The 24,899-nt window shown below is 49.1% G+C and overlaps 5 protein-coding genes and 1 non-coding gene across 6 annotated transcripts; 4 read left to right on the forward strand and 2 right to left on the reverse strand.

Moving 5' to 3' along the window:
• Positions 1-2,120: 2,120 nt before the first annotated feature.
• FOBCDRAFT_322985 (amino acid permease/ SLC12A domain-containing protein) lies at positions 2,121-4,388 on the forward strand. The gene is made up of 2 exons (XM_031190133.3): positions 2,121-2,893; positions 3,064-4,388. Exons 1-2 carry the CDS (start codon positions 2,373-2,375, stop codon positions 4,238-4,240), a joined length of 1,698 nt encoding a protein of 565 aa, XP_031034118.2. The 5' UTR covers positions 2,121-2,372; the 3' UTR covers positions 4,241-4,388.
• Positions 4,389-6,199: 1,811 nt separating this feature from the next.
• Positions 6,200-6,299, forward strand: FOBCDRAFT_t182. The gene has a single exon. It is a non-coding gene; the product is annotated as a tRNA-Leu (tRNA).
• A 353-nt stretch (positions 6,300-6,652) lies between these two features.
• FOBCDRAFT_231450 (armadillo-type protein) lies at positions 6,653-10,915 on the reverse strand. The gene is made up of 2 exons (XM_031190134.3): positions 10,377-10,915; positions 6,653-9,963 (listed from the first exon to the last, which is right to left on the reverse strand). Exons 1-2 carry the CDS (start codon positions 10,526-10,528, stop codon positions 6,948-6,950), a joined length of 3,168 nt encoding a protein of 1,055 aa, XP_031034119.1. The 5' UTR covers positions 10,529-10,915; the 3' UTR covers positions 6,653-6,947.
• Positions 10,916-13,270: 2,355 nt separating this feature from the next.
• FOBCDRAFT_189723 (uncharacterized protein) lies at positions 13,271-17,325 on the forward strand (the record flags this gene model as incomplete). The annotated part of the gene is made up of 7 exons (XM_059608679.1): positions 13,271-13,777; positions 13,845-13,912; positions 13,963-14,071; positions 14,120-14,525; positions 14,610-14,623; positions 14,680-14,871; positions 14,935-17,325. The coding sequence occupies 7 exons, from the start codon at positions 13,271-13,273 to the stop codon at positions 17,323-17,325; spliced, it is 3,687 nt and encodes a 1,228-aa protein (XP_059465825.1).
• Positions 17,326-18,475: 1,150 nt separating this feature from the next.
• FOBCDRAFT_206408 (uncharacterized protein) lies at positions 18,476-19,196 on the forward strand (the record flags this gene model as incomplete). Its single annotated transcript, XM_031190136.2, has 2 exons — positions 18,476-19,107; positions 19,160-19,196. 2 exons carry the CDS (start codon positions 18,476-18,478, stop codon positions 19,194-19,196), a joined length of 669 nt encoding a protein of 222 aa, XP_031034121.2.
• A 517-nt stretch (positions 19,197-19,713) lies between these two features.
• On the reverse strand, positions 19,714-22,699 carry FOBCDRAFT_253016 (uncharacterized protein). Its single transcript, XM_031190139.3, has 5 exons — positions 22,131-22,699; positions 21,869-22,080; positions 21,695-21,810; positions 20,713-21,640; positions 19,714-20,661 (listed from the first exon to the last, which is right to left on the reverse strand). Exons 1-5 carry the CDS (start codon positions 22,216-22,218, stop codon positions 19,930-19,932), a joined length of 2,076 nt encoding a protein of 691 aa, XP_031034124.2. The 5' UTR covers positions 22,219-22,699; the 3' UTR covers positions 19,714-19,929.
• Between the last annotated feature and the right edge of the window lie 2,200 nt (positions 22,700-24,899).

Genomic DNA, 24,899 nt, shown 5'->3' on the forward strand with positions numbered 1-24,899 from the left:
CATCGTTGATCTGGGGTCCAATATGTGTTGATGCCCTCTTCTGTCGATCAAATTCTGTGTCTGAAAGATTGATGACATGAGGAAAGCAAAGCGAGCCCGGTACTGAGTGCCGACTAGCCTGTCTGGCTGTTCTGCCTGTAAGTTACAGTGGTGACCTTCAACCGCTGGACTCTACCTAGGTACCTCACCTTACCTATAGCGAAGTCTGTGAAGTAAGGTGTGGAGGACTCGCTAGCAATGGCTGTGGCCCAATTCGGCAGGTGTAATCGACCTTCATTCAGCCTGGCCATGATGACGTCAGAGACTGCTACGGACATTATTCCCTGCTCGAAGTAGCACGTGAGCAAGACCACAGTCCCTTCAACAACAAGAATTATCACAAAATCATATCAGGGCTTGCGGATTTATGCAAGACAATCGTATCTGAACTCTCCCGAAACTCTACATGTCCTTTCGGTCCGTGTTGCGACAAAATTGCGCAGTTGTTGACTTGGCTACCAATTTCCACGCATCAATATGTCTTTGCTCGGTCTGGTTGGCCATGAACTAACGGGGAGCTTATCTTTAGAGGAGACTTTATAGGGCACTGGCCACTGTAAGATAGCTCCATCCATCCGCTTCAGTGGAGGTCACCCACTGAGGCGAGTTGTTGGAGAAGCTCCACACTGCTTTTTCAGTGGAGGCTACCCCTCTGGCGGAATTGGCTCCAGCTAGAGCCTCCAGATCCCCGACTTCCGTGGAGCCTCCGAATAGGTTCAAGACATTTGATATGATTCAAAAACCGGGCGATTTTCGGATTGCCCAGACAAAGGCCCCTTCCCAAGAGCAACACTAAAGACGCCGAGTAGGCACAGGCACCAGCAATTATAAAGGACGGCTTACTTCTAGTGATCAGCATATCCCAAGACCTTGGGTCCAACGTCAATCGGCAAAAAAGCACCCTTATCAGCAGTGGTCCACAGTCGGGGAAGCATCCTGACAAGGATGCATGGATGCGTCCAATGTACGAGGCAAATGCGAGTGGAGAAAGAGATATCTCTGATGGGGAAGATCCCACCCCTCTCCATGGGGGTGGAGAAGCGCCAAGTACCATGGCCTCGAGCAGTACATACAGGCCAAGGAAATATCCAAAGACGCAAAATGACCCGACAAGTTCTCTCGAGTCGAGTCGAGTCGAGTCTAACCGCACAAAGTTTGGACCATCAGACCAGGCTCTGACCAACATCGTCATGAAATATATCACCTTTTGCCCTGGATTGCATGTTTGGAAGTGGAACTGTACTAGGATGAACCAAGGAACATGTCCAGCAGGATAACTGAGAATGAAGGGAGGGCAGTGCTTCTATGCCATAGTAGCACCAAGTGGAGAGAGCTGAAACGTCCTTGAATTAGTTGTCTCTGCGGAAAGACGAGAGTGAGAGAGTGTGAGCCCTCAACGAGATGTACGGAACACCAGAGCCTCGTGGCTCCCTAAATGGGCAAAAGACGTATATATGAACCATTCCTTTGGGTCCTACCAACGCACATATGGTCAGCAGAGGGGACGCCGAATACGACACATCGCGCAGCCTGATCCATACCATGTCGAGTCTGTTGCCGCGTCGAAAATCAGTATGCATTCTGCTCTGAGAAAACTGCGCAGTACAAACGATTCAGCGCAGTTTCTCTAAGGTAAAAGCAACAAAAATCGAAACTACACTCTGGCATTGAGCCAGGATTGGTTGGTTGACTCGACCGGGCGTGAAGTAGGAATAACCCATGTCATCAACTTTGTTACATCCAACCGAGGTACTTAATATGCCTCACGCAAGGGTGCAAATACTTGGAACTGAGGTAGCCCGAAGCAGTTGGCCTCGAGAAATGGGCTTGGCTTTGTTTCTCCACTCCTCCTTCAGCTAATCCTGGTTCGGACTGGCCGCAATCATCCCGCTGCAGTCAATACATACAGTGACTGTGACTGCGGCTTGACCTCCAACAGTTCGACTCGAGTTCAGCGGAGAGCCCCAGGGTTTACCTGCATTGTACCTAAGGTACTCCTGGGCTATTCCCTGCCTTGAAAGCAGTAAGAGGAGGGCAAGGGACGATGGGTTGGGGTCGATCGAAGCTCTCCCCCCATGTCAGATTTTACTTATTAACTTCAACGCCCGCTCCTCCAAGATACAACTTTCTTCTTCCCTCTCACCTCGTATTTTTTCACTTTCAACGCTTTTCTATACCTGTGTCTCACACGGTATATTCAATTCACCTTCGTCTGCTTGCTTCATTGCTTCGCAGACTCTTGCTCGATTGAGCTTTCCTTCCTTCGACCTTGTTCGCAAGAATATATCGATAGACCGAAACCAACCCAGCCTGCAAAGGTGACATCCTTCAAGATGGCTTCCGACGAGGAGAAGAACTCCAATAACTACATCAGCAATGCTGGCTCTACCGACAAGTACCTGGCCGACAACGGCGACGTCGCGGCCGGCCACACTATGGACAACGCTGATGGTCTACACCGTCTCCTCAACAACAGACAGATCCAGCTCGTTGCCATTGGTGGCTCCATTGGTACTGCCCTCTTCGTGAGTATCGGTGGTGGTCTCGCCCAGGGTGGTCCCCTCGGCTTGTTCCTCGCCTATACAATCTACTCTGGTATCCTCGCATGTGTGAACAATGGTGTCGCCGAGATGAGCACGTACATGCCCGTTTCTGGTGGCTTTATCCGTCTCGCCGGTCATTGGGCCGATGACGCTCTTGGTTTTATGGCTGGTTGGAACTTCTTCCTCTACGAAGGTCTTCTGATTCCATTCGAAATCACCGCCATCAACCTTGTCCTCTCATACTGGAGCTCTGATATCACGAACCCTGGCCCTACAGCTGGCATCTGTATTGGTGTCATCATATTATACGCGTAAGTACAAGGTCCTTGAGATGATTTCGCTTTCCCTCCACTGTTTCGCGTGTTGATGCCATACTTTTCTGCTTGATTCCTTCGGCTCAGCTGGTCATGAACATAAAACTATTTGCTCCTCTCTGCTCTCTGAATAAAGTTCACATGCTAACGGCGTTTGCGTATTTTAGTCTTTTGAACATCTTGGCTGTCAAGGCCTACGGTGAAGCTGAATTTTGGCTTTCGGGCGGCAAGGTTATCCTGATTCTTATGCTCTTCAGTTTCACTTTCGTCACAATGGTTGGCGGCAACCCTCAAGGTGATGCCTATGGATTCCGCTACTGGAAGAACCCAGGTGCTTTCTCGGATGTCAATGGTAACACTCCTCTTGGTCGCTTCGAGGGCTTCCTCGGTGCCCTCTGGAGCGCCAGCTTTACTGTTGTCGGTCCCGAATACATCTCGATGGTCGCTGCCGAGGCTAAGCGACCCAGTGTCTACATCAAGGCTGCCTTCAAGACGGTTTACTACCGATTCTGCTTCTTCTTCATTATGGGGTCCCTCGCTGTCGGTATCGTTGTCCCTTACAACTATCCTCAGCTCGTCAGGATTTTTGTTACAGGCGAGGAGGGAAGCGGCACCGCTGCTGCTTCGCCCTATGTCATGGCTATGGACATCTTGAAGGTCGACGTGCTTCCCCACATCGTGAACGCGCTCCTCCTTACGTCTATTTTCTCGGCCGGTAACACCTATACCTACTGTGCCACTCGATCGTTGTATGGTCTTGCTCTTGAGGGTCGCGCTCCCCGATTCCTGCGAAAGACAACCGCTTCCGGTGTTCCCATCTGGTGCTTCTGCGTCGTCATGCTGTTCCCCATGCTCTCGTTCCTCCAGTGCAGCAGTGGCTCAGCTGAGGTTCTCAACTGGCTCATTGCCCTGATGACAGCCGGTGGTCTTATCAACTACCTTGTCATGGGACTCACCTTCCTCAACTACTACCGCGCCTGCAAGGCTCAGGGAGTTGACCGAAGCAAGATGCCGTACTACGGCCGCTTCCAGCCCTGGTGCGCCATCATTGGTCTGGTCTTCCAGTTCTGCGTCGTCATGTGCTACGGTTACAAGTCATTCAAGCCCTGGGATGTCGAGAGCTTCTTCAAGAACTACACCATGCAAATCGTCGCCCCTTGTCTTTTCATCTTCTGGAAGCTCTACAAGAAGACTCGCTGGCTCCGTCCCCATGAGGTCGACCTTACCTGGGAGCGTCCTATCATTGACGCTTACGAGAACTCCATCACAACACCCCCTACTGGCTTCTGGCAGGAGATGGGAATGCTCGTTGGCATCAAGCGTAAGGTGCATTCGGATGAGTAGAGGATGTCACTGTTTACTTTATGCGAAATGAATAAGAGACGACTGCCGGTGCAATCTACGAGTTCATAGAACATGAGACTTTTCTGTACATATTATGTAGTTTGCTGAAAATATACCCAAGGCATAGCTATGCTTTCTTTTGGATTCATTCGTTGTCCCAATCTTATGCCAAAGTGACCCAAAAAGATGAAGAATCCCAATCTACGACGTGACTTGTGGTTACGAGCACCATCCCTATCTTGGTAAGTTTAGCTACGGAAAATAGGAGCCAGGAACTTTAATTTGCTCCGAATCGCGAGAGCAAGTCTAGCCTAGAGTTACCTTGCTCCAGAATTCATTGATATCTCGCCTATCTCTCTAGTCTCCAGAGTGTCTGAGTGACCGGATCTCAACACTGGTGACGTAAAGTTCAAATAGCTTAATCATGCTGCGCCGCCGTGATATATTCGATCTCGCGCATCAAGGCTGGCAGTCTCTACAGGGAACGGCCAATAGATTTCAACTGCCGATCACGAGATCGGCAATACAAAGCAGCTCAAATGCGTCTCCCCTGTCTGCTCATTGAATGTTTCGTAAAGTTGCTAGGTCTCTTTAAGGATTCCTTAGCTCGTGGCTCAGAAGGCGGGGGAGCGGCCCATGTAGATCGCGCAGGAGGCCGATGCACAAAGGGGGCAAAGGTGACTGGGAAGGGGAAGGGGGAGTGGGAGTGGGAGTGGGAGTGAGGTTTGACCAAACTCGGGGAGTTTCTAGAAGGGGGCGTGAGAGAAGCTCAGGGTTGGAGTAGTTTGGTATGGGTGGTGGGTGGTGATAAGCAGGGATGGGCATGATAAGGTTTTTTGGGTTGATAAGTTAAGCAGGTGTCAGTGGCATAGATTCTTAAGTACTGATAGTAACGAACAAGGCACGGAGTATGAAGCCGTGAAACCGTGTTGCCATTAAGGTCATCAAGACAGTGTAGACGGAGTTGGATATCTGTTTTGGCGTTTTGCAAGGTCATTTAGGGGTTCTTGGTATGTAGGGATCGGTTTCTTTAAGCTATCTCCATTTGTCCGCGGAAGCACCGTCTGCAAGTATACTACTAGGGTCGAATACATTCACACTCAAGCCTTCGAACGTTGGGGTAATCAAGTTGAAGTAGCTGAAAGTTGGTTGGAGATATACGGGGCCGGGAGGCACGGCAGTAGTGGGTCTTTCGGCGCCGGGGATTCGGGATGGCTTGACCAGGAGCTGAAAGTTTAATCGTATGTTGATAGAAATGGCCAAGAAGATCAGGAGATAAGGTTGTGCTCATGCGATGCTATGTACCTCTAAGTGAGTGAGCTCATAAATATGAATGATGTGGAGGAGCATTTGACGTTGGGATCACCTGGTGAACCTGGAGTTTGGTATGGAGGATAACTGCATGATACGAAGAGACTGGGCGTTGTAGTCTGAAGACGGAGTTTCGGTCACAAGGGTGGTGATATAGCTCGTGCTTTCATAATAGACTTGAATAGGTACAGTGAGGCTTGACACGCAAGGAATATGTCCTGGTACTGAGCTTGCCGAGATCTTGTCTCTATGATACACAGTACTATTCCCTGGTAACTGCGTCGTTTGTATATTTGATTCCGGCGCTGTATAGTAGTTATCAAATTGTGCTTATACTCACCTGTACAAAGTGCGGTTCTGACAGTATGTGTGATAACGCCTTATTGCGCATTGTCGCTGTTTCTTGAAAACGTGTAATATGGTACCTGCGATAATATATTCAGTGGTTTGGCATTTTACAGACATACCAGGGTCGAGATGAGTTATCTTTGAACCCAAATCACGCTCCATATTGGAGTAATGCCCATGAGGTACCTGGTTGAGTGCTTCGAACTATCGAGACATGGCAGATCGGTAGGTAGTATCACTGGCACGTATTCGTAGGCAACCTCAACAAAGATACTGCAACCTCTTACACCAAGCACATTCGGTGAGATGGCCGAGTTGGTTATGGCGCCAGGTTAAGGTTAACCTTAACACCAATTTCCTGGTGGAGCAATCCTCCTGGGTTCGAGTCCCAGTCTCATCAGATATTTCTTTTTGCATTTCTAGTCAACTATAGCAATTGTAGCTGGACGGTTGTTAATTCATTTTTGTTTCTCTTGGATCAGCTGGGCGAAAATCGCCCACCCTGCTGTAGAGAAGCGGATTGTTGATTTTCCAACAGAAGAGATAGACTACCAGCACGCCGCCCATCACATGTGCATAAAATACAGTGGAAAGGTTTTCGAGAGGGATAGTGGTGTTAATATGTCTGCTTGCAATATACACGCTCATCGATATGTTTGAATTGTGTATGTACCATGACATTCAATCACACCATGAACGTTTTCATCACTCATCATAGTTCGTTACAGTATTCACATTTGTTCAAGACACGGATTGATCGTAATCAAGTCTATTTTGGCTCTAACTAGTTGCCAATCTCCAACCCACCAAGTCGAGGGCTCAACACAGTTGGGATCCTCCAATCCCCCATGTTATTTCCTCGTTCCTCCATGGCGGTAGTCTAACAAAGCTTTCCGTCTATCGGGAAGCCAAAAGTGCAGTCATCCATTACCAAAGACGCACCCGTAACTTTTTTTGATCAACGCATGACAAAGGAAAATGGTATGTAGTCATCAAGAGAAGTCGTCACAAGACATGGTAGAGTAAAGGTGCGGCGGGATATATGCGTTTACAGATCATCCTCGTCACTGAACACCTCCTCACCACGCTTTCGGCGGGCCATACGCTCCTTCTTCTTCTTTCGTGCCTCAGAAGAGCTCAGCTTGACCTTCTTCTTGGTGGTGACAATCTTGTTACCCATGGCATCGAACTTCTCCTCCTCATCACCATCGTCAGCCTTGAGACGAGGACCAGAACCCTGGCCCTGGACCCAGTTGTGACCGGAAGGTGTCATCTTGCCGTCCATGACAGCCCAGACTTCCTCAGTCAAGTCCTTGGTGAACTCGGCAGAGTGGGTAATGATGATGACACCACCCTCGAACTTCTTCAGGGCCTTGGACAGGGCACCGAGAGAGTCACGATCGAGATAGTTGGTAGGCTCGTCAAGGACGATAAGATGAGGTCGCTGCCAAGAGCAAGCGGCAAGGACAGTCTTGACACGCTGACCACCAGACAGACCACGCATGCGAGAGTGAGAAACAAGCTCAGCATCGAGACCGAAGTTGGCGCAGTGAGACTCAATCTCCTTTCGGACCAGAGGTCGGAACTGACCAGAGGCAAGAGCCTCCTTCATATCGACATCAGCAACCATCTTCTGGTGAGAAGCCAGAAGCTCGTTTCGGGGCAACCAGGCGTTGTCAGCAGACATCATGGGAGTCCATCGCTCGTTCTTCATGCCGACGTTCTCACCAAGAGCGAACGAACACTCGTACTCGTAAGAGTTCTTGAACTTTCTTCGGCTGTTGATGCCGATGACACGACGCTGAGAGCCCTCAATGCGGAAGATCTTGTCCATGGCCTTCTCATCGGCCTCGGTGATGACCTTGTTGGCACGGTCCATGGTCTCACGATCCTCACCAGTCTGGAATCGCCACTGGATGTACTCGGAAGGAGTCTTGTCGAGATGGTTATCGATGTGAGCGAAAGCGTGCTGCTTAATGTAGGCGATACGGATGTTCTCGTGCTGGTAGATCTCACCCTGAGTGGGGATGAGCTCACCAGTGAGCACGTTGATCAGAGTAGACTTGCCAGCACCGTTGGGACCGATGACGGCAATACGGGAGCCCAGAGAGCACTGGAAGGAGATGTCCTGGATCTGAGGCTTGGAGGTACCAGGGTACTGGAAGGACATGTTGGTGGCACGGAGAATGGCCTTGGCCTTGGTCTTGACACCCTCGAGGAAACCGGGCTCAGGGAAAGTGAACTCCATCTCGGACTCACCAAGCTCGTAGTAAGACTTGGCAGAGGGGTTGCGGGCGACGAAGGCAGCCAGGTTACCCTTGTAGCGCTTGAGCTTGAAGCGCTCGTAGTGGACGATGTGCTGGCAGACGTTGTCGAGGAAGCCAGAGTCGTGAGAGACGATGATGGAAGTGCAAGGGGAGTTGATGAGGTACTCCTCGAGCCACTTAACGTTCTTCACATCCAAATGGTTGGTAGGCTCGTCAAGAAGCAGAATATCGGGAGCCTCGAAGACGGCACGGCACAGAGCGAGCTTCATCTTCCAACCACCAGAAAGGGCGCTGATCTCACCCTTGATCATCTGCTCAGTGAAGCCGAACTCGTTGAGCTGCTTCTCGACATCAGCCTGGGTGGTGGTGACACCAGCCTCCTCAAGCTTCTTCATGGTCCAGTCAATGGTGGTCATCTCAGTATCGGCGGAGTCAAGGTCGTGCTCGACGAAGACAGTCTTGACCTCGCTCTGCTTAGGGAAACCCTCAACCTGCTCGTTGTTGATGGCGCGCATGAGAGTGGACTTTCCGGAACCGTTGGGACCGCAAAGACCGTAACGCTGACCACGCTTGAGACGGAGGTGAGTCTGGTTGAGAAGAATCTTGGCACCGTAGGCAAGAGAGAAGGTACAGTTGCAAAGATCCTCACCCTCCTCCTCATCCTCCTCGGCCTCAGCCTCGGCGACGGCACCGGGGAGAGCAGTCTTGCGGATGGCCTCGACGAGGGACTCAGAGTTGTCAATGCCAGCAATGACAGAGACATAGGCCTTGAGGTTGTCGACCCAGATCATGGACTCGGTCTCCTTCTCGTCAACAAGCTGACCAGCGATAGCAGCGATGTATTCAGCAACGGGGCCCATCTTCTCAACGTAGTTGGCGAACTTGGGGGAGAGGGCGGCCTTGACCTTGGGGAGGATGACGTTGATGGCACCGTCGTGGCGAGCCTCGGGGATGACACCGTCCTTGATGTTACCGACACGGGTGAGGGTGTCAAGAGCCTGCTTGGTCTTGTCACGAGCCTCGGGGTCAGCCAAGTTCTCGTAGTTCTTCTGGAGACCTGGCATCATCTTGGGCAAGAAAGGAGCAACGATGTTGGGGTCGTCGACAAGCTTGCACATGTTGTCAACAATGACGGCGGACTTTCGCTTGATAGCGGTATCACGCTCAGCCAGACCACGATCCAGAAGGGGAACCATGAGGGCAAGAGTAGGCTCCTGGACCTCAGTGACGAAAGTGGTGGCACCGAGCAAGTGAACGGTCTCGGGGACGTTCTCAGGCTTAGCGATACACTTGATGAGCTCGGGAATGAAGCGCTCAATATCCTTGTTGACAATCAGCTGGCAAAGCTGCTCCATGGTCTTGTAAGCACGCTCCTTGACCTCCTTCTTGGTGTCCCACATGGACTCGGAGATGACGGGAATGAGCTCAGGGACACGGTAGGCGAGCTGGGCAGGAGAGCTCTTGACCAGAGCCTCGACGAAGTCGAGAGCAGCCATCTTCTCAGGCCACTTCTGGGCGGTTCGGATAGACTCCATGACGTAAGGAAGAGCAGCCTTGACAGCGTTGGCGTTGATGCCGCCAGCGATGGCGAGAACGGCGCTCTGAGCAGCATTCTTGACAGCGGTGATCTTGTCGCCGACGGCGGCAAGGACACTGGGGAGGAGGACAACAAGGTAGGGCTCGACGGAAGCGGAGACCTCGGAGTGGGAAGCAATGGCCTCGATGGCGACACAAGCCTTCTCACGAGCGGCGGCATCCTTCTTGTTGGCGAGCTGCTTCTTCAGGCCCTCGATGACACTGTAGACAAAAATGGTTAGCACATGAAGATCGCCCAAGAATTTTTTTTGTGGATGCTTTTCGCTGGAGGGGTCAACCAAAAAATGGGCCTAGCGCAAAATCGCCCTTCGCCCAAATCTGGCGGGGTAGGATTGGGCGCCCAATCGGTGGAGGGGCAAACGAGAGGAAGAAAAAAGTTCTGCTACTCGTCTTGTCCGACGCAAGATACCGTCCACTCAAGTCGCTTCCCAGTTCCTCGTCTCACATGCATGGGACACATCAGCTCGGATGCTGACTGCACCAAAATGAGGCGAAAACCGAGGGTAGCAGGAATGGCAAGTGTCTAGTGTAGACTAAACACTAGCCCTGAGGCGCCCAGTAATATCCCATGGGAAAAGCCGAATTATGGCATCGCAAAAAAGGCTAAGACTTACTTTTCGGGGACGACCTGGTCGCCGATGCGGCCGTTGATGAAAGAAGCCAGCTCGTTGGAGGACTCCTTGATATCAGCGGACTCCTTGGACACGGTGAGCTTCTGGAAAAGCTCGTCCAGGACCTTGATCGACTGCTGGTTCTCGGTAGGCATGATGTCGATGTATGGGGTTTTTCTTTTTTTGATGGGGTATAAGAAAAGAGGTCGTCGAGGTTACAGAGATCGATGGAGGAGTCGACTCTGATTTATTCGGCGATGATGGGAAATTCCTCTTGGATGAGGGAGCGGTGTTCGTTCAATGGAGGTAAGTCCGAAGAACAAACTAGAACGCGAGTAAAGAAAGTAAGAGAGGTTCGTCTGGAGGAGGACGACCGGAGATCGATGGAGGAGGAAGAAAGAGAATGGGAGTGAGAGGATGGAGGGAGGGAGATGGAGTGTTAAAAAGAAGAGAGGGGCCAATTTTTTATGCGCTCACAAATTTTTTCCAACATAGTTTGCCTCTGGGCACCAAAATTTTCAGGAAAACCACTGGGTTACCCCTCCTGCCCCTCCATTTTTCTAACTCGTCTGCGGCGGCGACTCAGCTTATCGGTTTTATCAGCGTGCGGGCTAAGCCTGATATGGTAAGTGGATGAGGGCGGTGTAGAGTTTTTGTCTCGAAAAGCATTGGGAGGCATCTCCGACGCTACCTCTAGTGGGTTCTCTATTGCATTCTGCTGCCCTGTATGAGCGAAGGAGGCAAATATGTCAAGATGCACGAGATCCAGTTTATTGTCTTGATATGTTGGCTATAGTTATTGCCCAAGGTGATCTATTCAGAAAACCGGCATCTAGACACCTATTTACTGTATTGAGGTCACAATGAGAACAGATCTGTAGCAACGTAATGTTGGGTTTGTTTCTGGTTCCAGTAGCGGATTTTGTCGGATCATCGTTGCTATCATGGCTTCACTACCTACAATGCTCCAATATTTTTGCCCACTTGAGCTATCCACTTCCCGCCGTCTCCCTGACGACCTAGAAGAAAATGAGCATTTGGTTGTAGAAGTTCAAAGAATTAATTTAAATTGAGGTTTCAAAGTTCGTTCACGAGTAATGAGACAAATAGCCTACCAGTTGTGGAACGGCTCCTGCGAACTCTGGTGATTAGCCACGTATGTTAGCCAGGCCGCCAAAGCGGCATCAATACCCAAATTTTATTTCGCCGTCATCACAAATCGCCATGTATCTTCTTAAGCTCTGTGGCAAGTGACGAAAGGGATTCTACAGCGCCCCGTGTTTTTATTCCCGTATTCGTACTCCATACTTCAGGCTTGAAACCTAGGAAGCATATTGACTCGCTCCTCTATTCCGTACACCCGTCGAACCGTTGGGCTGAGATCTCTTATCGAGTCAAGTTTCGGAACTCGCAAACTTGCCTACTCTATCCCAGAAAGTTCCGGAACGCTTTGGTTATGTCTTAGAGTATCACAAGTCTATACAACTATTGGCTAGATTTCGGATCTTTCTCCTGAAACTCGATCGTGAAGACAATAGAGTACTACCACATTAAGCTTGGGCTACTGCCAAATGCCAATAGAGTAATGGTTTATGTAGTGAAAATAAGAAAAACTCATCATCCATTCTCTGTGCGATTGTCCCATAGTCTTGCTAAGTTGATGAAGAGAGGCAGCTCGTCAACTTATATATCCATCGATCCATCCAAGCCCACGATACATCTTATCTTATAGTCTTTTACATTGCATATATCCAACTTAGATGCCTCGGGATTCGTTTGAGCTACAAAGGCCGAGGTAGTCAACTTGGTGTCTCCTGACGAGAATACCAACAACACCTTTGCACCGCTCCGTGTGACCTTTTATCGTTGCAGCAAAGCTTTCACCCAACAAACGACGGCCACGCCGAGTCCAAGTCGATATGTGTACTCTAGTCCCCTTCGGGTTTCTGCCCCTCGACCCTAGTTGATCATGGTTGGTGGGACCGGCTTTAAACACAAGATGCTACCTTTCCCAGCCTTTCTCTCCGCCACGTTGCTACGGCACTTATTCTAGTGGCTGTTGCCCTTCCAGCCAGAGACACAAAGAAGAAGTGCACGCAGGGATGAATTATGCTTAAGGGGTCGCGGAACAAAGAAAGTTACTTGGGCAGTGCTCCAGATGATAGGAACCACGAGGGTTTCACATCCAAGCTTCACCAAGTACATAGGATCGATATCGTGGGGCCCCAGGACCCCAGATTATGCCCCCACAACTCACCGCAGTTTCTGTAATGTTATCTCTCTCACCTACTCCGGAATGTTTTTGTATCTCGAATTGGCCACTTATTCAAACAGGCTCGAGGTCTCCAAAAGGTAGATCAAATTCATGGAGAGGCGTCAATACGTTTTGACTTCTTCGTTTCAGAATATACAGCGTAATTTGTTCTATTCTACTCGTACTCCTCTGCCTGGTGTTAGGCCGGTGCATTGATCGCCGAAGGCTCTTTGCAGTATCAGCCAGATATGGTTTCGACATGTACTGTTCTTTGTTGCCAGTAACACACCAGAAAGCGCCCTTTTATGGCTCAAAAATGGGGACTGTATGGCCTAATGGCTGATATCGCTTTGTTATCCAAGTCTTGGCGCCTCGGATCCCACTTTGAATCGAGCTTGTGAGAAATTGTCTTGAAGCCAATCTCTTTGTCCCAGATGAAGCCCTATTTTTGGAAAATCCATTCTATGAAGTCTCATGACCCGCGTCCGTATATCTGTGGATGGTGCCTCTTTGGAATATTATGGCATACCGAATCTGACCTCCCCTCGAGTTTTTTTACTGTGCTATACTTATCCTTCATGTCCCTTTTAGTGACCGTTCCATTGTGCCTTGCGTCTGAGTATCCCTTTCCTCTCACTTCACTATGGCCTCTGGCTCAAGAAATGTAACCCCAACCCCAGGTGGGAGTTTAGATTTTGTCCATTACTGCCCTGCCTGGACAGATCCGAACTGGCAGGATGAAGGCCCTGAACGAGATGCGAGCCTCTTTGACATCAAAGACAGTGTGTTTGATCGTCTACGCCCAGCTCTTCTGCCTCGAGACCAATTCAAGAAACCAACTATTTACGCTCAACGATTCGGGATTTTTCCTGGTCGAACCGATGGCCGTTCGAGAACATCACCCACACGAGCTGAGAGTCGAGAGATCTTTCCTGCCAGCTCTGATATTCGAAATGGAAAGGAACTATTTGGACGTTTCGAAGATTTGGCCAAGGCAGCAAACGAGCACGTCGATGATTACATGGAGAGGACAAGGCCGGATATGAAAAAGTTGCGTGAAACTGAACAACAATTCATGCAACAGTATGAAGATCTAGTCATAGATGAAAACTGGCAGACCATCCTTTTCGGGAGCTTAACCATGGATGAAGTGAGTACATAGACTCGCATCCCCTCTTGCTCTTTTCGTTTCTCTAACCATGTCTAACAAACTTCAGTTACAAGCCGAGGGGTATTTTTCGATGTGCGATACCAGGTTTGACAGCCTCAAGGGTCAGGTTTCAGAGTAGGTTGGATATATCGGATGTTTGAGTTGGCACTGACATGTCCCTGAAGACTTTTCAAGCGTGAAAGATGGGTCGACACCAGTTACCATGGCAAAACGGCTGATGAGCCTCGTTTAATATATACCCTCAATGGGAGACGTGAAGAATGGAACGCGAGGGTGTGTATAGAACCAAGCACCAAAACCTTATAATGCTAATCGTTGAAGACCAACGACAGAGTGTGGAGTGCGATGCAGCCGGCCATCCAACTCGCATCGCGGTTGCTTGGGATGGACGACGCCTTTATCTCGAGTCTCCTAGACATCACAAACAGACTGTGGATCAACCCCAGACTTTTCCAGCATCAGCCCGGGCAAGACCGAGATAATAAGATTAGATTCGTTCCAGACCTGGACCCGGATGATCCGTCTAGACTCAACGGAGCGAAAGCTGTCATAGACAGTGGTATAGACCCCAGAGCAGCCACTTGGCAGGCCCTGCTTCAAACAATCGAGATAGAACTAACTAGCGGTTTCCTATTTGAGGGAAAACAACAAAGAGATCACTGCACAGGCGTTACACACTCGTGTACCACATACCCGCGTGGATATAACTTGCTGGTCACAATCGATTGTGAGTTGGTTTGGCCCTTGATTAATGATACGTACAGCAACAGCGAAAAGTTGAAGGCCAGCCTGATACTCGCAACTACTATAGCCCACGAGATGATGGTGAGCGACAGTCCAGATACCTACTCATTGCTATTCTCCAACTAATAGTATGACAGCATGCATGTGCCAGTATTCCCGTCAAGTGGTTAGCTGATCCTGCCACGGTTGGAATAGCTCGAGGTGACCAAGTCCAGGCCTGCTCTGAGCTCTTGCATTCATTGCAGGATCACACACACGGAGATCTCCACGGCGAGCCTTATTTTGATGAAGACCCCTATCAAGAGGTTGGCCATGCCTTTGAAGAACATGTAAGTGCAAATACCGTGCCATAGATCCCCAAAACGGCGTTGATTAATGAAATTATTCGATAGGTCATGGGAGGCGGCTATTGGTCGTTTGCAACAGATGTTTGTATCCTGAGACCTGCACTACTCCAGACGGCGGCTGGTCTCGTAGCTTTCAGTCAAAATTCCGATGGTGACATTAATGTCCCCCCTGTGCTGCAGTACCCCCCGACGCGAAACATAAGGCTCACCCACTATATTCGAACCGAAGATGTTCAGAAATATTTCACACAACCTTTCTGGGACGTTGCGATGCAGAAATATGGCACGGCCGCTCTAAGGGAATCATCCAAAAAGCCTCATAAAGTCACCTACTACCCTGCTGATGATGCTTATGACACTTACGGCTTTGATGAGAACACTCTAGGCACTCCGGAAGACAAGGACTGGGTACAAGACTTCATGAAAGAGCTCGACGGTAGGGGAAATGCTGTGCTAAGGAGTTATTTGAACAACCTGATCAACGAAGCATGCGACTTTGATTTAATGAATGAGCAATTCAGCACTGACATGATAACCTGGGGCCATCGAGATCAAATCTGGCGCGATCTCAGTAGACAAATACTCATGATACTCTGTGAGATCTCAGCGCACACGTATCAAGCATCTCAAGACCAGGCCCAAGATAACGTCCTAGATTTTCTTCACAACTTGTGGCAGGTTGCAAAGTGCCAACAAGGAAGATATCCTGACCCCCACTCCGCTTCCCTTGACACCTTGTCTTCTGACCCAGAGGATTGGGCTCAACATACTCGATATAGCGGTCTCGAGGTTTACGAAAAGCGTCTGGTACCCAGACTCATCGACTTCACACGCCGTATAGAAAGGGAGCTTATGCACATCGAAAGCATGGTATGTGAATTATACCAATCAGGAACCTCAAGTTGGCCGCTCTACCAACATTTTGGTAAAGGGCATGATGAAGAGTTGCGCGATCGAGTTGATAGGATGATTGAACACATAACCGACTTGTTGACTCCCGTTGGAATTGCTGATCGGGGAATCAAAAGCATCGATGCAGAGTGGTTCAATCGAATATGGAACCTAGGCCGAAGAGTCAAGGACGTTCGACGACTCTTAGATTTGGATACCCAAAACTACGAGCACAATTGGCGCGACCTCTTGTTATCGATGCCTATGGCACGCAAGTCCAACCGCAAGCCCCATCAGAGATTCTACTTTTTGGCAAAAAAGGAGATGATGAAGCTGACAGGAAGCCAACTGGAAAAGATGAAGGAGTTCAAAACCCGTTTCCAGAAAGCACTCAGCCTTGGAAGTTACAAAGTGGTCATCCCAGGAGAGGACCCGAACGTGCTGAGCATTGCTCAGCGATTGTCCGGAACACTGGATGATGATCGAGGCAGCAATGACCATGAGAAAGGCATCAAAGGACCATCTACAGGTATATTCGACATCGAAGCCGTGAAGAAGCTGGTTCATCAGCTCAGAGAGGAAGAGAACGATGCACAAACCGATATGCTCAATCGCATCACGAATCGCTTGAAGAGTGAAGCCCCAACCTTAAAAGAAGCAACAGCAGAACAAGCCGGCATGGTACCTCCGGTTCCACCCAAATTCCAGCAGATGGGTTTCGAAAACCAGGCAGTGCCGTTGAATAGCTTGGAGGAGTTCAAAGCAAACAATGCTCCATTCTCGGCTTTCTCCTCGGGAACTAGCTCCCCCTTTCCTCAACACCAACCGAATCAACCCCCTGCATGGGTAGCAAACAGTACGGGGGACCTGGCTGCTTGGGTCAACAATCGGCTTGCCGGCGGACCACCAGTCGCCCACGGTATCACGCTTCACCCGTATGCACTTCGTGAGAACCTCACGGTAGATCTTCAAAACATGGCCCAAGCCTCGCTACCCATGCGAAACCCCGCCTCCTTCGCCAACGAGTATCCTCGAGAAGTGGTACAAGACCAAGACTCTTCTTTCGTGGTTGGTCCTCTTGGAGATATTGCCCAATCTTGGGAGAAACAGTATCAACTTGGGCAGAGCCCGCCCCCTGCAGCAACTGGGGGCACACCTGTGGTTCAATCTTCTACAGCACCAACTCGCAGAGACAGCCGGGATATTGACTTGACTGGCGGCTTGAACCAAGGACGTAAGGCCACAGTTTTGTCGGATTATGATCACAGCAGCAGTGAGACGGACGTATCAGACGACGAAGCGCAACGAACGAGAGAGAGCAGCAGTAGCAGAACAACACTCGTTGGACTGTCGGATGTTGAGGAGGAGCTGCTTAGCAAGATCGCATTATTCGAAAGGTCTGAGGCGAGAGAAAATGGATATGATTTGAAGCGAAGGTCAAGCTGGGTACCTCTTCATTCCAAGAAGAAGAAATTGGAGACGCCTAAAGCCAGGAGACGTGTTTACAAGTCGAAGCCGAAGAAGCCCAGAGTGCCCAGAGCTTAGGAAAAAGGAAACCAATGAACGAAGAAGGGGTTTGATTTGGGTTGAGACCGTGACAAGGGTTGGCTTGGGGAGGATATGTATTGATGTTTGGTTCGAATGTTGTTGGATCTGTTTTTAGGTATTCGGAATTCATGTTTTAGTATTGCCTCATTATGTCCTTATTTATCCTTGACTGAAACAGAGTTTCGGGAAACGCATCTTCGTAACCTTTACGTGTGTCTCAAAAACACCAACATTAAAGACTGAGGAATGCGCCTTGAAGTGCGGGATCGCAACTCTAGTTACAGGACTTTGCAGCCTGGATGTGCTCTTTGCCAACCAACAACTTGGAAGACTTGGAGCATTCCAGGTTGTGGGTTTAGAGTTCTTTGCGCTGCAGGTAGCTTAGTCGTCAATCGAAAACTAATCCCTAGCGAGTAGGCAGGCGAGATCGAGGCTTGTTCGATCGTAATTTAGAAGCCTTGGAACATGATAGCCCTTTGGGTGACAAAAACCTTCGGGCACTTGAAGAAGGTGACGAAAAAAACTTGGTGGACAAAGGGTCTGCTAAGGGTAGGTTCATTGACTTGAGACTTTTGTCATGCAGAACAGGTTTTCTGTTAACCCCCTGTAATGCTAGCGCTCAGGCCCACTACGGATGGTGGATATTGCCCCTTCCATCCAAAGATCCAAGCTTCCAGAACATGCCCCACCTGTAGGGCAATCAAGTCAACTCGATGGTCGTTCACTGGCATGGAGCTCCCATCCCCAGGTCATTGCTTCCCATTGTCACCTTCTCAAGTTGCAAGAACAAAGAAAAGAACAAGGACAATTACGCAGTCTAACTCCGTGCTCTTCGACTTACCCTACTTCACATCTTCTCGATACTGAACCACTAAGCCCTATTCTTTGTTAAGCTATTTTCTCCCAGGCATACTTACCTGAGTACTCGATTGCATCATAGCACACCGAAAGCAGAACACGATAAGGCTCCTGGTATCACTTGCAGCAAAAAGGAAGACGGGCATCTAATACTGCCTTCCCAGGTTCATGAATGCCCCATCGTTTCCTCGAGAGTTCTGTTCTGACCACATCTGCAGTCCCTTGAGACTGTCATCAACAACCCCACCATAGCTCTTCTCCGTATATGCTCACCAAACGATTCATCACAATGGCTGCTACTAGAGGCCTCAGCAAGATTCCAACCCTCGCCTCTCTCTATCGCGACCCTGATTCTACCCTGTCCGAGGCTCATCTCTCATCAAGAAGCGACCCTGACTATCCTGCATCTGATTCCATCAACAAGCGCATCGGCTTGATTCGTGGCGATATCACCAAGCTTCGCCTCGATGCCATCGTCAACGCCGCAAACAGATCTCTACTAGGCGGAGGGGGCGTTGATGGAGCCATTCACAGGGCCGCCGGTACTGATCTGGTTAAGGAGTGTAAGACCCTCGGCCCCATTAACACTGGTGAGGCCGTCATCACAAAGGGTTACAACCTCCCTTCCAAGCATGTCATTCACACTGTCGGACCTGTGTACGCTGCAGACGCGAACCCCAACGAGAGTCTCGCCAATTGCTACCGCGAAAGCTTGAAGCTTGCCGTCAAGAACGGCGTGACCACGATCGGTTTCAGCGCCATCAGCACAGGCGTTTACGGGTTTCCCAACCTTCCTGCCGCTAAGATTGCCTGCAGGACTGTGAGAGAATTCCTTGAGAGTGAGGAGGGAAGCAAGCTCACCCGAGTGGTATTTGTCACGTTTGTTGCTCCCGATGTGAATGCGTACAACGAGACGATTCCGTTAGTTTGTTATACCTGATGTCTCATCCACATACTGACAGTTTCTTTTTAGGCGAATATTCCCCCCTACGAAAGACGGATCTGCGTAGAAAGGACCAGATGTCAACCTCGCGAAGCATATGAATCATCTTTATGGGATTCTTGATGTCCAAGGGCAAGACCGAGAAATATGTTTTTCCAATACCATCCCAGACTCAACCCAATCAACGAATGCTTACACCTATTATGGTACACCTTGCGGTCCAAATTTACTACCAAGAACGCTTGGCTTGGCTTGTGGTCTTCCAGGTAATGAGCATGATAGGCTAGCCTTTGTTGGCGTTTGCAACATGATACATAGCTTTATAGGGGCTGTTTTTAAACAGCACTCTCAATAGAACTTCTCCCGGCATTGCACCTCCTTGCGAGAGAGATCAAACAGCAGGCGCGAGATCAACGTGGAATGTTGAAACTCCTATAATATTATGTGAATACTAAGACTTTTCGAACCGGCGTGCCCTGGAACGAATCTCATAATGTATCGTTTTATCTACCTTAATAGAAGTCCTCTAACGATAAGTCGAAGATTTAAATCCTGAGTTTAATCCCCCCAACTCCGGTGGTAACCAAAGAATTTGTCCCTTCAAGTCACAGGCATACAGTTCTGTATGTTGGGCATGGTTTCGATAAGAAAAAGTGCAACGTTAACCACTGTTGAATCAGTCACATATACTACTAGATGAGGCCTTCAAAGCCGCGCAAGAGTCAAAGGAAACACACTTCCGCCAAAAATGCCCTATCAACGTACTGCAAAACATCTTAACCACTGTCTGACCCCGACCTCTAGTTACTGGGTCCACCCGGGCCCTTCTTCTTGTTTTTCTTCTTATTTTTCTTGCCCTGCTTTTGATCACCAGAAGCCCCTTCCCCCTCTGGTGTATCCGACGTGTCTGGCGCATCCTGGGTCTCAGCAGCCTCAGATGTCTCTTGGGTATCGTCGTCTCCAGTGGCTGGCTCCTTTCCACTCTTTGAGCCCGTTATGGTCTTATCATCACTTCCTTTGCTGTTTGTCAGTTGAGAAAGCATCGCCTTGAGTTCTTCCATCTCAGCTCGCAGCTTGCGGACTTCAATGACAGCAGGCTCGTCTTCCACGTTAGGTTTGACAGCCTCACAAGTCTTGGCCCAGCCTTCACCTTCCATGTCAAGGTCCTCGTGAAATTGTTCCCACTCATTGACCTGGTCGTCATCCTCCTCGCCTCGTGAGCGGTTGTGTCGAATCTTTCGTGCAGATCGCCTCTCGAAAATGGCTGCAACAAAAAGAAGAGGGGAGTACAGAGTAGCCATGACGCAGTCATTGATGAACTCGTATGTGGACTTTGGTATCCACCACTCCAGTAGTCCCGAAATGACGATTTCGACGAGGTTGAAAGGGGCGATATAAACATTCTCATCAGGAGCTCGAACGAACTGCATTGTCTTTTGCGCGAACAGTGCGAGATATTCATCATCGGCATTTTCATAGATATCCTCATAGGCCGAGTTGTAAAGTGCAATGAGGATATTGAGGAGAATAATCTAGAATATTGAGTTAACTTGACTCTCAAGGACTGATTGTTACCAACTTACCATGACAACAAAAGTAAAGCAGTAGTAGAGAATCAGACCGAATGGATGTCCAAAATCATCGAAACCATCAAACTCGGGACTCTGCATAATAGCCTTGAGCATAGACTCAATGATGAACCAGGTATCGCCCATGATGTTGTCATCAGCAATATCAAGACCGATGAATGCCTGGAGGAAGCCAATGATGACAACGATAAGCAAGGCAAAGAAGATGAGGGATTCCTTCATCATAACTTTCAGCACAACTAGCATGGCGCCGAAGAACCGGAAGCTGTCAAAATAGAGCAAGAGGCGGGACCAAAACATGGGCGCAACAAAAGAAAGCAGATTATAGCTGAGCTCGTTGTACTTCTTATGCACATCATCGTTGTCCCTGTATGCCAGCCCTATGATGCGTAGAACCAATGATACAGTCAAGAAGGAGTAAAGGACCAAGTTAAAAACATTCCAGAATCCCAGGATGTGGTAGCCAGCCTTGTAGTATTTGAGGCATTCGTCGCAGACATAGGCAAAGGTGAAGATGTAGAGCGCAATCTCAGCACCATCCAATACTCCTGATGCATTGGCAGAGTTGACTGCGGCCGTATACAGAGCAAGATATATGATGGAGAATAGCAACTGGGCGGCATTCTGATAGCGAGGTGCACGCATACGATCGGGATCCATGTGGATAAGTAGGCTGGTGTTTGCTTTGTTCTTGTAATCAACAAACTCGGAAGGATCGTCTTCGTCTTGGACTAGCCAGCCACGCCAGAGATATGCAATGCATTTCTGATAACCAGAAGAGCCAATGACCCGGACTGCGTGCAGGTCAACAGCCTTCTCAATGACATTGGTTGGGGCTGTTGGAACCTGGTCAATGAGAAAAGAGTACCGACGAAGAAGAACGTGGTGCAGGAGGTAATCGAGATCCTCTTCTCCCTCGATACTAGTTCGAGTAAGCTAACTGCAATTGGTGATCGAGACATCACTTTAAACTCACATCTGCTTGGCGATGACAGTGCAGGCAACAGCGCGCAAATCGTGGAGATCAGCATCCCACAGCTCTAGAATGGCTTCGCGTTTGAACCATCGCATGTTAACTAGCAGGGCATAAACCTACGAAACGCAAAGTCAGCATAACGTATCGAGCATCATGGAAGGGTGCTCGACGTACAACGCATGATCGGTATTTCTGGCCGCCAGCTTCCTTAGCCGCCTGTACAACCTTGTTGGTGATGACAGTGCTATGGGATCGCGTGATAGCACTTTCTTCAAGCTCGCAAGGGACGCATTCGCGAATCAAATGTCGCAATCGCAGGCAAACCTTCATGACCTCAGCCGGGGGAGTAGCAGATGTGATATTCTGGTTTCGATGGCTAGGCAAAACTATGGTATGTGAGCTAATAGCCAGATTTCGTATCGATGGAATAACATACGGGCTCTCTCCTCCTCATGGAGCCACTCGCGTCGGCTGGTGGTTCCATCGCTAAAAAGGCCCTTGAAGCGGTTCCATGTGCTGGGCATGATGGAAGCTGTGAGCTTGTGGCTCAGAATATGTTTTCAATGCGAAAAACGACGCTGGAGGGCAAACGAAGAGGCGAGTTGGGAGCCTTGACGCCGAAGGGTTCCGGCAAAGAACTGACGTCGCGTATGGTCTTAGGATCGGCCGGCCTCCAAAACAAATACGCAAATGCTGTGTCGCAATGGATCAGACTAAATTTGGACCCGGAAGCGATGCTGTCTCAGGAGGATCTTTGTGCAGCAATTGACGGCTGATTGCAGCATGCACGAGTTCAGCGTAGACGATCCCCTCAAATTGAGATGGAAGAGAGAGAATCACAGGTTCTCCCTCCAAGGTGCCTTAGTCCAATTCATTCCAAGTTCTTTCCCGCAAACCTTCAAGGTTTATCCAACCCAAACCTGGTATAGCTGAAGGAGGAGCTATCTTTGCGACTGTGATGACGTCGCGGAGGCTGGTAATTGGCCCACTAATACACTAACGCTACGGCCGTCCGTGCTTCCCATGCTCGCAGCTCGCTTTGTTCCATCCATCGCCAAGTTGAGCTTGGCCTAGAGCCCCATAGCTTAATTTCTTGCAGTATTGCGGGCATCCATCAACCAAGATCATCAAAACCTTAGTATAAAAGCAAGCAACGATCTTTCAGCTCAAGAGGAGCCTAAGTTTGGAATCGCAATATCAGGGGTATAAGCAGTCTCTTTCTGCACCCAAGGGAACAAGAAAGCACACATTTTAGTAATGTCAACGATTCTGGTTTATGAGCTTGTCCACATTTGCTGATTACCTGTATGATAATAAAGGTGGAGGAGGGGTTGCGGTTCGTGAGCAGGTTTTTTTTTCACATGTTCAAGGAAACATGGCATGGTCAATGCTGAATCGATGATCCGATCCCCGATGGAAACCCAATGTTTTGTGGGAATATACTTATAAATGCGCCTTTTATTTTTGTTCAAGATGTTCATGCAATATATTCCGAGCATACGACCTGGTGACTTAAGCAAACTCCAAATGCCATGGCCGTTCCTCATGTGCCGGTTTTCTTGTCTTTACCTCTAAGTCCTCGTACCGTTTTGTTTGATATGCTCAAGGTACTAAAGTTTGGCCTCTTTACTGATATGTCCTATGTAGCGCCAGCACGTCGTGCCAATAATATGAATAGCATGATCTTGTACATCGCATCAACAGCTCTGGACCCACTGACACACACTTCACACCAAACTTGCTGCCTCGATAGTACCTATGTAGTCTCCGATTATCGTCCCGCCAGTCCGATGAAGTAACACTGCGGATGGCGTTTGTCGGCTGCTTCCTGTTGTGGTCGCTGTTGAGACATGGCCAACACATTGGATCCTTGGTGGTAAGAAGACTGCGGAGCGTCTATTGGCTGCAGAGAGAGGTTGAAAATGGATGTATACCTCCAAACACAAGCACCACATGTGGGTTGCTGCAGTAGAAAGTCCATCTTGCGGGCTTCATTCTGTCATTTATCGTATTTGGGATCTCAACATTGCACCGATACGAGGGATGTTGATCGATGAAACGTCTTACCGCTCGTGTTGCACTTCATTTTGATATCACGGGCTGCTCGCATCTGATACTCTTGCCAGCTCAACACTGGGGCCCTGTACTTCAACACTAAACCTTAGGAAGCTCTTTTGGCCGGCAAGTTCGGGGTGATCCCCCACATCGCAGGCATCATTTGAATAAGGCTGGCTTACTACACAGTCAGAAATTTGTGACCAAATTCAGCTCGATTGCTGAACAGTGGATGCCTATTGAGCGAAGAAAGGTGAGGCGGTTTGCCTGCTGGCAAGGTGTGTATTCACCATTAGAAGCTATTGGGTCAGAAGTGGGAGCGAGACTTGAACTCTGCGGTGGAAAAGTTGGTAAGATCGCGCCAAGGAGTTTCTACACTTTGAGAGGGTTTGTTCGGATGCCGTTGGCCTGCAGTGCGACCCTGAATTTGCAGACATCAAAATTGAGGCTGACGAAGTTTGAAGATCAACTGTCAATGGAAATAGGTGGGTGGGTACCAGTGGAGGTGTTGGCCTCAGACCCACCAGCGAATTTAGCGCCTCTACATAGGGGACGGGAACACTAGGGTAGTGGAGGTGGAAGATCATCTGGGGTTGTAAACGAAGAGAACTTCAAACGACGACGAAGAATAGGTACCGAGGTACCTGAGCTACTGGTCCTCACTACATCGAAAGGTCGAATAATACTGCAAACCTGAGTAAGACTGAAGGTCCTACTGTACTTTCGTACTCACGTGAGTGGAAAAGATCAACAATGTATTGGCTGCCTGGTAACTATGTAGGCTAGTGGACAGTCATATTCATTGTCATCTGCAGCATCAGTCAGGGATCCAATGTAGACTAACATGTGGTGGAATACTTTTTGTTGAACCACATTTGGCCAATCAATTTGTAAAGAACCGACTGATCCTATGCATGTTGTATTTGTGGCTGTTGCGTACATCTTTTGGTGCCTGCCTTGGCTAGGGGAGGCAAGATAACTTAGGATCTCAATCCCAAGGGATAAAAACACTTGAGTAATTTATTATAAGTTTAAGGAGGTCCTTTGATAAGTTTATTCTGGCCTCCTTCAATAAGGTCTGAGGCTTTCTTGCTCCCTGAGGCTTGGTTCTCTTACCCAGGTTGGTAGTAGCCACAGATGCAGTTGGCTC

The sequence above is a fragment of the Fusarium oxysporum genome, chromosome IX, assembly GCF_013085055.1.
Source record: "Fusarium oxysporum Fo47 chromosome IX, complete sequence".
Taxonomy (NCBI): Eukaryota; Fungi; Ascomycota; class Sordariomycetes; order Hypocreales; family Nectriaceae; genus Fusarium; species Fusarium oxysporum.